The 11,842-nt window shown below is 30.9% G+C and overlaps 1 protein-coding gene across 2 annotated transcripts; it reads right to left on the bottom strand.

Annotated features, from left to right (window-relative positions):
* Positions 1 to 4,081: 4,081 nt before the first annotated feature.
* Positions 4,082 to 10,700, bottom strand: LOC143240340 (small ribosomal subunit protein eS19-like). 2 transcript variants are annotated; one of them, XM_076482607.1, is made up of 5 exons: positions 10,599 to 10,700; positions 6,973 to 7,043; positions 6,482 to 6,582; positions 4,533 to 4,716; positions 4,082 to 4,230 (listed from the first exon to the last, which is right to left on the bottom strand). In XM_076482607.1, the coding sequence occupies exons 2-5, from the start codon at positions 7,041 to 7,043 to the stop codon at positions 4,152 to 4,154; spliced, it is 435 nt and encodes a 144-aa protein (XP_076338722.1). In that variant the 5' UTR covers positions 10,599 to 10,700; the 3' UTR covers positions 4,082 to 4,151. The 2 variants fall into 2 exon arrangements, with proteins under 2 accessions (XP_076338722.1, XP_076338721.1); XM_076482606.1 differs by lacking the exon at positions 10,599 to 10,700 and adding an exon at positions 8,255 to 8,287.
* Between the last annotated feature and the right edge of the window lie 1,142 nt (positions 10,701 to 11,842).

Genomic DNA, 11,842 nt, shown 5'->3' with positions numbered 1-11,842 from the left:
AGATATATATAGAAGTTTTAAATTAGTAATCAATGGATCTTATGTTTTGTAAGTTTCATTTCCCTGATTCAAGGATTTAACTATCATAATATTAAATTAGTAATTATTTTCAGGAATAGCATGGCCTGCTGGTTGGAGCACATTACTTGGAATCTGCTGATTACAGATTTGAATCTCCATCACTTTTCCCTTTCAGATATAGGGACATTATAATGTGATGGTCAGTATCAAAGTGTTTACTAGCTGCCTTTCTTCTAGTTTTTCACTGTTAAATTTTTTTGGGGTCAGGTATCTGACACCACCAGATAAATCTATCCAAGAATTACTTATGATGTATCAGAATCCAAAGTGCCCCAACAGTTGTATGCAGCCTTGGGACTAAATAATTGCAAAAAACTTTAACATTACTTCTTGTAAATGTTTTAATCTGTAACCTGAAAAAAAACTTCAAAATATTGTGAACACATATTTACACCATTGTTTTGTAGAAATATTATGAAAGCATAAGTTGTTTTCACTTCATTACAACATAATCAATAGAACAGATACAACAGGTACAGTATGCAGTTAAATATCTGATCTTTTTAAAACCATTGTATGTTATATTCTGAATTGAGTTGTACACTGTAGGCTCTTTTGTTATCAAAAGTTAACTTATTTTTTGTCTTTTCATTTTTTTTTAAGTATGTCTAATATAAAATTGGTTTTATTGTTTGATTATTTTGGAAGGTTTGTAACATTTCTAATCAGTGTAAGAGTAATTTCAAACCTAAACTTCTGTATTCATCATCTATGAAGCAATTTTTAAAAAATCTGAATACATCTACAATTAAAACAATTCTTGAATTATATAGTGAGTAGTAAAATAAATCTATATTTTTGGAATGCTTATTCTAAACAAAACAGGTCACGAACGTGAGATGAGTGGACAATTATCAATTTCTCAGTCTCTTAATATGATGAATGTAACTGATTATCCCATTATTTTGTGGCCTACTTAGGTACTAATTAGTGGTGTTAACAAAATCAGTTTTAATACAAGTGACAAAAAAAAATATTTACAGTTTTGTGAATAATTATTATTATACTTTGAATAGGAAATCACTGATTGTACAGTATTAATAGTTGTATTAGACAAAATTATTTCCCACCTTGACATCAAGTAAATAGTATATTAATAATAAACCTGACACCAAGTACTTAATTTCATGTTGAATGTAACTCTATGAAAGGTGATGGTATGTGTTCTTAGATCCCCCCCTCATGCACATGGCCAACATCTCCCTCATTGAACTTCCCTGGTAACAACTAAAACTGGCAATAACGTTTGCCCCTGAAGAGGAAAGGTCCACCTTTCAAAAGCACTTGGGTTATATGGTTTTTATTTCAACAACATTTCCTCACATCCTAGAAACATGGCATTTTAAATCTAAACTTTAAAATCCACAAATTGCTAATGAAATAATGTTAATAAGTGATCATTATATTTAATAGTTTTTCCAATCAACCTAACATCTAACATAAGCATTTTTTGTATTTTTATCCATTATTTGTTTTACTGATGTTTATATATTTTTTCTCCCTTTTGTTTCCAACCATAATTATATGTAAGGTTTTGCATAATCCTACAGCACTAGTTTAAATCTTTTGAAATGGTCTTGGTATAAAATAGAGTTCATATACACATTTGCACACATTAAGTATTTATACCTTTTAATGCTCTACATGTATCTTCACAAAATTTGATGATCTTTTAGTAACTATACCAAATTTGTTGTACACAAAAATTCGTTTTCTTAATGAGGTTTTTTGTATACAAAAGTTCTGTCTGTGAATATAGTTTTGTTAATAGTCCAAGTGTGATTTTTACATAATGATTAAAAAACTATTCTCCATCCCAAAAATCTAATTTGTGTAATATCTAAAATCTCCTAAATACATTTCAAAAGTTCATTTTCAGTAAAACTTAGCATTTTGTCCATTATTTTCTGTACTCTTAACTATACTGGGTCTGTCAATTTGAACAACCTTGTAACCACCACAAAAAATTAGGAACTAAATATAAATTATGCTTTTTTCATTATAAAATGGCTACAAATTATAACACTAAAACAAATATTTAGCTTAAATCTATAACATTATAAGTTTGTATGCATATTATTTTTATAATACTGACCTCCAAGTCATGCCTGGCTAACATTACAGAAATTGTAATGATGCAGGACACTACACTTATGTTACCATATCTAATAATATAAAACTGACTTTTAGTCTTTAAAAATTGACCCGTATTGGCTGTGCTTTAGTGGACTAGTATTTTGTAAAATAGTTACATCTGAATTACTATAGATTACATACTTTTACATGGGTTATTACTATTTACAAACAAGTTCTTAAACTTAAAATATAGAACAGAAAATAAAAAAGTAAAGCAAACAATTCTCTTCTTGTTACAACTTTTGTACTCTGTTGCTTCTCATAGCTTGCAATGCCTTAAGAAATTTCGCACATGGAGAACATGAAACAAAATAAAACAATCTTATGTTCTAATAAAAACTTAAATAACTCAAAACCATAAATTACTATATCGATATCACAGAATTCCATTATCATTTATCAAGTTTAGTAACTTCGATGTATTTCTGTCTAAAAACATGAAATTTCAAATAGACTAAAAACCCAACCTATTTTATTGAAATCTTGTTTGACAAGAAACATGTATCCCAGCAGATGAAAGTGGCTCAGAAAACCACAAGGGAGACATTCTGAGCTTTCAACTGGTTATTCACATCACATACACAAGTGTATACAAGAGATTTTCAAAAATGGAAAGAGGTGTGAGGCCACTGTGTTTGATTCAGTATGAGTGATATCTCTGCAAACAGAAAGGATAAAGGTCCTTATTTTATGACTCCCAGTCATGAAAAACCAACTTGTCTAGGTGTAATGCAAAATTTTGAAATATTTTGTCCCAGAAGGCACTAATTGGTAGAAATAAGCTATCCGATTACAGTATTCAGAACTTTTTTTTCAGATTTGAAATCCATGAAGTACAAAAGATGTACCTATATATAGCAGTAATAGTTTTAAAGGTATCAGTGTTTTCACCTTCTCCAGAATCAATATCAGACATCTGCTTTTTTATAATTCAATTTTATTTTGACCTCTCAGGACAATGGCCTTCTTATCACTCTTCTTTCTACACTTTCATCATTTCTTCACTTACAATTAATATAGTTTGCTTTATTTGAGCATGAATCCAAAGGTAAGCAGCATCTATAAATATTACAGGTAAAAGTCTACTTTGTGTATTGATATTCCTGGCAGCACATTTTACAGATATCACTTATGAGTATATTTTTCAATCAGAAGAAGCTATTTTTAGATTACATTTATATATGTAAAAACGGCTAATTTGGGTTGAGCAACGTTTCGACCTTTTTCGGTCATCATCAGGTTCACAGTCGAAATGTTGTTCGCTCCTCTATGTAAAAAAAAAATCTCAACCCAAACGAGCCATTTTTACATATATATTTTTCTCTATAAGTGGGTTTTCTCAACATCACTGATTTAGATTACATTATTGTATTACAGTTACAAAGTCTAGCATCTCCAACATGTCCTTTCTGCTCTGATGGGTTTTTCCCCCTAAATTTAAGTGATCTTTTGCAACCAGGGCTCTTATATTATAACTTAACTTGAGCTCCTACTCTGTAAAACTATAGACTTTGTACATGGACATCACCAATATCTAATTTGAACCAGTGCTGCATTTCATGTACCACAACATAGAACTGATGTTTGAGTGACTGTTTCTTTAATATTTACTTTTAAATTAAGAAACCAAACAATGTATAACACTAACATTCAAATTATATTATCCACTGATACTAAAAGTATTAACATGAATTCATAAAATTGTTCAATAAAATTTTGAATGCAAGACAAAAACATAATGACATGGCCTTTGAACTATGACCCATTACAATACAGTTAACTGTACATTTCCTGAAGTACACCACACTTTTATATTTTATACAAGTCTACAAAGTGCAGGTATTGAAAAAGCCATAATCACAAGCACTGGATATTCTATTTATTTATTTTTTATTTATTTAACACGTTTACAAACCAATAAACACTCATCTTGCTCATTTAGAGGTCTTTGATTTCACTTGAGCAGCAATTCTATCCAAGTCTCTCCTTCCCTGGCTTGTTAGACGACGACCCCTGAACATAAAAATATAACACATTCTTTACTTAAATCTCCAATAAAAAGCTAAATAAATTATCTCTAAAAATGACACAGTAAAATTATAATATAAGAACCACAATGTCTGTAAACTACAGCAACTAGGTGCAATTTCAGAGGGGAAAAAATACAAGTTAACAACATATCTTTAGAATATTTGTTAGAAAGAACAAATCTAATGGTGTATTAATCACAATTTTCACACTATCTATAATTCCAGAAACTTTACCAACATATACAAAACACATGATTTTACAGCACAAATATATATACCACTCACCCATTATCATCTTTTTCAACCATCTTCAGTTGTTCTAGAGCCTGAAGTGCTTTCCGGGCAATACTTGAAGAACCTCGACAGAAATGAGCTGGAGCGGTGCCTCTACGATGTCTTCCACCGTAAATTTTTGTTAGTGCCCCAACTCCAACAGGTGCTCGAAGATAGAGGTGACGAGCTACAGAGGCTAAAGAAATAAGTTTGAGTGATATGTAAGCTCACAAAGCAATTATAAACAATTTTTTTACAAAAATCAAAAGGTGCTTAAGCATATAACTAATGAAAAAATACCAAGATCAAACTTTAACTACAAATCTGAATCTTAACCCTTTAACTGCAGGGTAGTAAAGTGCTTGCACAATTGTTTTTGGATAAATGGCAGTGCTTTTCCAACATTCACTGCTTTACTCGTTAAGTGATATATCACTGTTCAACTATAACAAACTTCAAAAGAAATATAGACAAATTATGACTTCATTCGACCAAGGGCTTTCTCTTTCTACTACAGCAATTAATGTTAGAAAAGATTCAAGACCTACCCCAAACTACTTTTGAATATTGAATACATGTAAAGTGTTCCCTGTTGTATGTATATAAAGATGAATAAATCATGTAGGCCTGGCATGGCCGAGCACGTAAGGCGTGCGACTTCGTAATCCGAGGGTTGCGGGTTCGCGCCCGCTAAACATGCTCGCCCTCCCAGCCGTGGGGGCGTTATAATGTTTCGGTCAATCCCACTTTTCGTTGGTAAAAGAGTAGCCCAAGAGTTGGCGGTGGCTGGTGATGACTAGCTGCCTTCCCTCTAGTCTTACACTGCTAAATTAGGGATGGCTAGCACGGATAGCCCTCGAGTAGCTTTGTGCGAAATTCCAAAAAACAAACAAACAATCGTGTAACTGACCTGAGTAAGCCTAAAAATTCCATGCAAGTAACTTTGGAGTGCTATTAGGATATAAAAGAACAGTTTCACCAAAGCAAAATCATAAACCCGTTTTGGTGGCTTTAAAACTATGTTGCAAAAACTGCAACACCGACAGCAACAAAAGCTAATTCCTAATAGAGAATAAGCACTATTGCTTAAGTAAAAGGATTAAATACAAAAAAATAGAAACAATGTGCAAGTTAGTACTTCAGATCACATAGGGCTTAAACTATACTTGATTGTTTTGATAAAATTTGTAGGTAGGCCTTATTACTGAGACTAGTAAAAAGCCTGTCAAAACTACAGGGAACCACTGTTGAATGATCAATGAAGATTACTGAATTTAAAAGAAATTTGTCTACACCTTCAAAATGCACCTAATTTTCACTTATTTCATAAGTCTTGAAGTAATTCTTTAATAAACACATTTTTAGTAGCTATTAAGCAGAAATGTGTATATTCTGAAAATACTTAAATAAATTTTTTCACTGTCTTCTAGGTCAAGAAGTAGAAAACAGTGTAGGCATTCTGAAACAAATTTTCAACTGTATGGATAAAAGATACTTGGTAGTAATAAATGTTAATTTACTTGAATTTAAAACAGAGAAAAATAATGTGTCAAAATACCAAAAGAATATTTATTCACTACTGAAAATATTGATTCTATAATGTTATAATGGACTTATTACAAGTAATAAATAAACAAAATTTAGTTGAAACACTAATACATTTTATTTTGTTTTTGGCTACAATTCAATGTCATAACTTCTGAAATAAACTGTTTTGTCCTTATATTGCCAAAGTTATAAAAAAAAATAAAAATCTTTCTAACAAATCAAAAAGAATTTTAAGTACAACATAAACACCATAATTGGCCTAAGAACAATCCAGTGATAGTTTTGTTGCTTAGCAACTATGTATATTGACAATCACCAAAAAGGGGGCATGCAAGCATTCTCAACAGTGACAAAAGCAATAAACTTTTTACAGTTAGTGATTCTTCACTATTTCCTAATAATGATGCACATACCACATCTTACATAGAACCAGTCTTCATCATAAGGTGCCAGTTCTTTATAAATCCCTGTTTTGACTAAATCAACCCAATCTGGGATTCTGAGTTTTCCAGACCTAAAATAAAATTAAATAACTTGCATGAAAAACTCAGATGCACAACATATTTATGATTTTGGTTGTTGCACTACACATAACTGGATGAAAATATCATGAGCAATTCAGAAATAGAAAAATAACCAACTCACATTTTTATATTTTGGATTAGGTACAAGTTACTTTTACATTGAATATTTGTAACAAGTTGATATTAACACTGATAGAAATTAGAACATTTGCTAAAAATGGCAAAACTTCTGGTGAAAAAACAATAATCGGAAATTAAATTTTTATGAATTCATAAAATCCAACATTCCAAGTAAATTAATATAGTCAACCAGTTATCAAATTTATAAAATAAAAAATCTGGAAAAATTAAAATAAAAATTTTAGAAAATCTGGAATTACTTTTTCAAGAAAGCAGCAAAAGCTTGCACAAACTCATGCTGGTCAACATCCTTCACACTGATTGAAGGCATCTGAAAGAAAACAGACAAAATAGTGTACATGTTTTTTACATTATTCAAAATCAAATAGAATTTCAGATTTCTGAGAGATCATGCATTATATGATCACTGTACCACATACTATTATTAAAGTATATCATAATTTATGTACAGTGTACTGGAAAAAACTATTGTAAATATGCTTCCCAGCTTCCAAAGCTACACTTCCTTTCTATCACACGTTAAGTTACTTCCTGAACCAAGCAATGTAATAATCCATCATTATGTTTCTCAGAATGGCTGGTATGGGTATTAACACTTATTGATAAGCAGAGAAGATGACCTAGGAAGGTCATAAAGTTCTCTGCTTATCAGCAAGTGTTAATACCCACACTAGCCGTTCCAAAATATGTTTTTATTTCAAGTGGGTTTCTCATCATCAAGAATCCATCATTATATTACAGATGTATACAACATTAACTCAAAAACATGTGTTATTAATAAACATCTATCAGTAAATGTGACTTATGGTCATACTATGGAAACAATATGATACAGTTTAAACAGTAACAATACTCATAAATGGTCCCAGATGCTACCTGCCTCACCAGTATGAGCAACTTAATGAGCTTTCTTTGGTCAAAAGACATACAATGGAGAATTAGAAGGAAAAACCCAAAAAACTGGCATGTTTATATTTTACAAATAAATTTACTTCTATTAAATACATAAATATTAATTTCATTAACTGTATTGGTAACACTAGTTAGTATACCAAATACTGTTACATCTTACTATAGACAAACCCTGACATTCGAAAGTATGCAATGATAATTTTAATGAAATTAAAATGCTGTACAACTCTGAAAACACAAGGGGTAAATTAATAAATCCAACAAATCCTTAATGTATGCCAATCTGTGAATTTGTATGGATTTATTTATCAAATAAGAGAATAATATTACACTCCAACTAAATGTTCTTATAAATTAATGAATTTAAGTTTCAAAAATTTCAACACATGCCTAAATCAATTCAGTTAAAAAAGCAAGACAACATACAGAAGAAAATACAAATATTGCTGAATATATTGCTTAACCCTTGAACATCAGCCATCATCAATTGATGTTTTCCAAGAAAAAGGTGGCCATCAACCAAATGATTTCATGCTTTGCACTCACAATGCACCAATCATCAATTGATATGATACAAGCTAATAACATTAGTTGGCAACCCTCTCATACCTTAGTAATTGTACCCATTCAAAGTGTTGCATCTGAGCCACTTTCTCAGTGTAAGTCATGGAGCAGTAGATGAGCATGTGTCTTCATATAGCAAAGCCACATCAGGCTATCTGCTGAGCTCACCAAGGGGAATTGAACCCCTGACTTTAGTGTTGTAAATCTGTAGACTTACTGCTGTACTAGTAGGGGCATGGAGCAGTAAAGGAAGGGTGTGTCAGCTAAGGAAATGAAGCAAAATCATTTTTCATCAAAAGACAAAATGGAAGCATTAGCAGTGATAATTATTCCAATGAAAACCTTTCACATTTTTCATCATCACCAAATTCAATTGTTTAAAGCTCTGTATGTGATTTAAATAGTGAATCAGAATCCACCAGTTCCCAATGGGTAAGATTTTACAGTTATGATCCATTTATTCATTCTTTTGATAGTAGAAATGCTGGACTCGCAGAATATGAATTTTTTACTACCATACTTGATTAAAGTATAATGAGTCATACCATGTAAGAAATGGATACAAGTTTTGTAAATCCTTGAATTCTGAAGAAGGTAAAAGTAACACTCCTACATCACAAAGTAAGAGATGGAAAGATACAGCTACTAAGGAAATGTACATCTTTTTGTTCAGGTGATGCTTTTGCTACATGTAAAAAACAGCATAGATTTGTTGATTATTGGAAGAACAATCTCCTTACTGGAACCCTAATTTTTCCAAAATACAATACTTGAGATGAATTAAGGAAGATTCTTTGAAATTTGCACTTTGCAAATAACAAAGAAATGGATGCAAATGATTGATTATGAAAAGTTTGAGAAGTGTTTACAATGGTGAAGAATAAAGATAAAAATATTTTTATCCATTTTAAAAAGTTGTTATTGATGAATTTGTGATATTTTTTCAAAGGTTGCATTGTTTTAAAGCAATACTCCAAGCAAGCATCATAGATTTGGAATAAAGATCTTTGCATTATGTGATTGTGAGACAGGAATTGTAATACACAAGTATATCTATTCTGCAACTGATGTACATGTCCCCAAAGATCCTCAATTATGATTTTTTGGATCAGTTGTCAAGTAATTGATGAAAGACTACTTTGGAAATGGTTATATATATACTGATAATTATTGTACAAGTCTGGAATTATGCAACTTTCTATTTAAAAATAAGACTGGTTTTTCTGGAATAGAACTAATTGAAGAGCATGCTTAAATTTGACCTCTGAAGAAGAGAGAGGTTTAGTCTGAGATGCATGAGAATATTTTAGCACTTCAATAGAAATACATTCTGCAACTTTGCTTAGTACAGTACATAAAAGTGAAATGAAATATACTGGGAAGGATGATTACAAAACTAAACAACCAATAACCAAACCTGATATGGTTTTAGATTATACTGTTAACATGAGGCTAGTTGACAAAAGTGACTGCCTTTCTAAATGTGTGAAATGGTGCAAGAAGCTTTTTCTCACCTAACTGATATCTCAATTTTGAGTTATTATAACATCTGGTAAAAACTGGCAAGAAGCAATCACTGAGGCAGCTTAGTTACAATGTAATTTTCAAAGTATTGGAAAGGTATGCAAAAGTGACATTTCCCAAAGAGACAACCTGACTGTTCTTGATAGACATTTTGGAAAAGAAACATTTTCTCAGCACTGTTTTTAGAAAGTAATCCATCCTCAAGAGTTAGAAAAAGTGGACAATGTCACAAATGTATGCATACAACAAGAAAAGAAACAAAGCGAAAGATGGGGACTACCTGGTGTAAAAAAATGTAAGTAACACTGCCCATTGAAGAATGTCTTAGTGATTTCCATACCCTAAAAAACATTTGAACTTTTAATAAACAAATTTTTTATTATGCTTTTCATTTCCTTTTATATTTTGTTCAAATTCATAATTAAAATGCTAAAGATTATGTTTAAGACGTTTTTTAACATACTCGCTGTTTAAGGGTTAAGATATTTACATATTTTAGACAGTTACAAAAAGCAGAGAATACACTGCTATGAGGTTATAAAATAGTCAAAACTTAAACGAGGTTAATATAAAACTTAATTTAGAGTACAAAATAACAATGAAACAAATTGCAACGTACACATATAATCTGTATTCACTGTGCCCCACTCTGAAGTGTAAGGCGTAACTAATGTTTATTAGCTCATTTATAATTTTCTTTTTTAAATATTTCTGCGTAAATTTATGGCTCAATTATTTTACTGTTCAACATTGTGTTTTAATAAATAAAAACTACCTAAGGAAAGTATATTCTAAACAAAATGAGAAGAAACAGAGAATTTCCTTGCATAATCACGAATTAAAACATACACTAATATAAACCTACCTTTTCAACGTGCAGTTAACACAAGAGAAAGAGCGAACACGGGGCTTGAAAATCTATAAACATGGACAAGACAGTGAAACTTTACTGCCATCTGCTTTATTATTATATTATAATTGACAAAACACTTTATAAGGAAAGAAATCAACCCACACGAAGTGAATATAACAACGAACATCTAAAATATCATTCATATCATTTGTTTGCGACAAAATTTTAAACTGTATTTCATTATTCGAAACTTACACTTAGAATCAATAACCAAATAATTATTGTTAAATTATAAGGGTATTTGGTATAACATGGAAAAATGAGAAAGTTTCTTCGTTATAATTTATGTAGTTGAGTAGGTCTATGCAATAATTTTTATACTGTTTTAATATTATTGTTGTTTGTTATTAAGCACAAAATTACACAAAAAGCTATCTGTGTTCTGCCCACCACAGGTATCAAAACCCAGTTGTTAGAGTCACTGTGCTACTGGGAAACGATCATGATAATTATTTTTCTGTCGTGATAGCATAAAACGAAAGTTTTAATTTTAAGGCTTAAATTTACGTAGCCCCTTTTCATTTATAAAAGACATTTCATTTTATTACTCAGGATGTATTGAGCAATGCATATTGTTTAAATTTATATTTTTAGTTCTTCTACCAATAGCTTTTTTATAGCAATGATAAGCAGAAAAGTCTTGTAGATTTCGATTATACTATGTAACACAAAGTTTGTTCCTAGATAGTATGTGTTATTTCTTAATTGCTTATGTTGTAAAATTATAGAAAATGACCATTATTCCCTTCAAACTTTGTTTTTGTGACCTGGATAGCGAAATTTAGAAATTAACCTATTTTCTATGTAAAAACGGACAAATTTGCACATTTTCATTTACATTAGGTCTGAATAAAACAACATATGAATCAAGATTTACATGTATTTATACTAAAATTATACAAAAATGTTTAGAAGTAAGTAGGTTTCGAGATTTGTGACTGTAATGTAAATCACTTTCACGTATCAACCTCCAAATATAGTCTCCCATCATGTTTTCGTTATACGCTCCTTGGTAGCAGAGTTTAAAGTCCAGTATACCTTGGTGGAAGCACTTGCCTTGCTCCTTCGAGTATGCTCCCATGTTCTCATTGAATTTATTAAGATGAGCGTCAAGGATATAGACTTTGAGGGATATCCTGCAGCCCATTTTGCCATAGTTTTTCACCAGAGCCTCAACCAGTCCCACATAGTTTTCG

This window comes from Tachypleus tridentatus, chromosome 13 (genome assembly GCF_004210375.1).
Source record: "Tachypleus tridentatus isolate NWPU-2018 chromosome 13, ASM421037v1, whole genome shotgun sequence".
Lineage (NCBI taxonomy): Eukaryota > Metazoa > Arthropoda > Merostomata > Xiphosura > Limulidae > Tachypleus > Tachypleus tridentatus.
This window is presented reverse-complemented; position numbering and strand designations above follow the sequence as displayed.

What these genes read in the sequence shown, in the direction of transcription:
- LOC143240340 (XM_076482606.1), bottom strand. An exon ending in TTTGCTGCTTTCTTGAAAAA is followed by an intron (nt 6,583 to 6,972) that starts GTAATTCCAGAT and finishes ATTTTATTTTAG; the next exon opens with GTCTGGAAAACTCAGAATCC. An exon ending in CTGGTTCTATGTAAGATGTG is followed by an intron (nt 4,717 to 6,481) that starts GTATGTGCATCA and finishes TTATTTCTTTAG; the next exon opens with CCTCTGTAGCTCGTCACCTC.